Here is a 2,000-nt window from a genome sequence, read left to right as displayed (position 1 = left end):
GATGCTTCCTACTCTTACAGTGTCGGGACAATGGGCTACATTCCAGCTCAATGCCCAGGATAGCTCCTGGAATTTGCTTTGTACTAAAAACTGAGGCTAGCCCTGGGCCAGCTTCTAGATGAACCACTGGTGGTCCATGAAGAACCAAGTACAGAAAGCTCAAGGCCCCCGGGACCAAAGTGGGGGTAAGTGGGGGCGAGGGTGACAGCTCTTCGTCCTCAGCTCCATTTACCAGCTCAAAGTGCGGGACAGAAGTCAGACTACATTATTTGTTCAAGTAGCCCTGCCTTCTGGGAAAAAGTGGCATGGGATTTCAGGTAGGAAGGAAAACATGAAAGAGTTCTTTTCAGCCACCGGGAGTTTCTGAGACAAGAAGCCATTTTCACTGTGCACCACTGAGCCACCAATTTTGCAAGGCAGCCCACCCTTCTATTAAGATTCAGGAAAAGAGCTGATACCCACACAGGTCAATTAAGCGCCAGTGAAAAGCCAGCCAATCACAAGAGGTAGCTGGAGGTCATCCCTCTGCTTTGTATTCCCCAGAATTCTCTGGTATCTCTGGGGCGGCTAAGAATGATGGCCCCAGCAAATCCACAAACTGGGATGCTTGGCTTCCGGGTTGATGACCGCCCCAGACAGCAACAGAAGAGGGAAGAAGGGAATCAAGAAAATGTAGAGAGAAGTGAGGGAGGGATAGAGAAAAGTGGGAGTCTCCCATCCCCCTACAGGGCAAAATGAAGGTTCCATGCCGGTAGAAGGGACACGGTTGTCCCCCACTGCTCAGAGTTCCAGGTTAAACTTTGGAGTGGGGAACCTCCCTTAAACTCACAGCGTCGCTGACCTGTTTGGCGAGGTGGCACTGAAGCTACAGCCCCCAAGCTAGCCTTGTTGCCCAAGAGAAAGCCCAAAAAAGTGCTTTTCAGTCCAGTTCCTGAACCCTCCCCCCCTAAAAGCCCGCAGCTTCCTACTCCTCCTTAAAGAGGAGGATTTTAGTCTGGCCAAGTGCCAGGGAGAACGACCTCAGAGTCAGGCCGCGAGACCACAGTCACTGCAGATCAAGAGAGAGGCGGGGTAAAAATCAAGTCATTTTGCCGGAGGGAGGAAAGCAGGCGGCCGGAAGGCTTTCCTATTGGCGCACTTTCCCAGGAACATACTTCCTGTCGATTATTTCCTCCTGCAGGAACATGTGCAGGCAGCGCTCATTCTGAGCCAATGGATGCCCGGCGGTTTTATTAATGAACTGTTCGAGGCCCTGCCTCCTCTCCTCGATGAAGGACTCCTCAAAGAGGCCTTCGTCTCCTCGGAAGGGAAGCCTCCTCTTCCAGGCTTTCCCCGGCAGCGGTGTGACTACAATCTTACAGTAGCGCTCCAGTTCATTCTTCAGCCACTCAAAGTCGCTGTACCGCCGCCGTACGCTGGACTCCTTCAGCTTGAAGACTGGGAGGTTTGTCCGCATCCGGACCTCGTAGGTGGTGAAGCGCCCGCGGCCCACGCCCACCGTCTGCGGGTTGAAGACGTCGATCTCCAGGAAGTTGCTTGGCGGCCCGTAGGCGTCGGTCAAGTCCTGAGGCTTCGAGTTAAGGCGCCTAGTGTCCGCCACCGCCGCGTCCGACATCTTTCCGCACCGGCTCCCGGCGCGCGAGCCCGTCAGCTCAGGGTGGCAGTGGGGGTGGGGGACTGGCGGGGGCGCTAGACTTTCAAACATCTGTTTGATTACAACCTCCTCTTTTATATTCATGTTAAATTTTATTTTATAGCAGTTATCCCACTATTATACTACGGTAAGATCTTTTGGAATTCTTATCTTTTATTCTCATGTATTAGTCTTTTTTTCCCAGTTGTCTTAAAAAAAAAAAAAAACTTGATAGACATGTGATTTGTGGTCTTATTAAAAATATTATTTTTTTAAAAAAGTTAAACAACATAAGACCAAAAAGTGGAAATCCCTTTCCAAGAACGCATCAACTAGTAACTGAATAGAGTGTGACCATTAAAACCAC

At 50.8% G+C, this 2,000-nt stretch overlaps 1 protein-coding gene across 1 annotated transcript; it reads right to left on the bottom strand.

Moving 5' to 3' along the window:
- Positions 1 to 1,078: 1,078 nt before the first annotated feature.
- Positions 1,079 to 1,633, bottom strand: LOC127555312 (sorting nexin-12-like). Its single transcript, XM_051987540.1, has one exon. The coding sequence runs from the start codon at positions 1,613 to 1,615 to the stop codon at positions 1,127 to 1,129; it is 489 nt and encodes a 162-aa protein (XP_051843500.1). The 5' UTR covers positions 1,616 to 1,633; the 3' UTR covers positions 1,079 to 1,126.
- Positions 1,634 to 2,000: the final 367 nt, after the last annotated feature.

Source organism: Antechinus flavipes, chromosome 3 (genome assembly GCF_016432865.1).
Source record: "Antechinus flavipes isolate AdamAnt ecotype Samford, QLD, Australia chromosome 3, AdamAnt_v2, whole genome shotgun sequence".
NCBI lineage: Eukaryota > Metazoa > Chordata > Mammalia > Dasyuromorphia > Dasyuridae > Antechinus > Antechinus flavipes.
The sequence above is the reverse complement of the archived record's forward strand: the minus strand, read 5'-3'. Positions and strand labels throughout refer to the sequence as shown.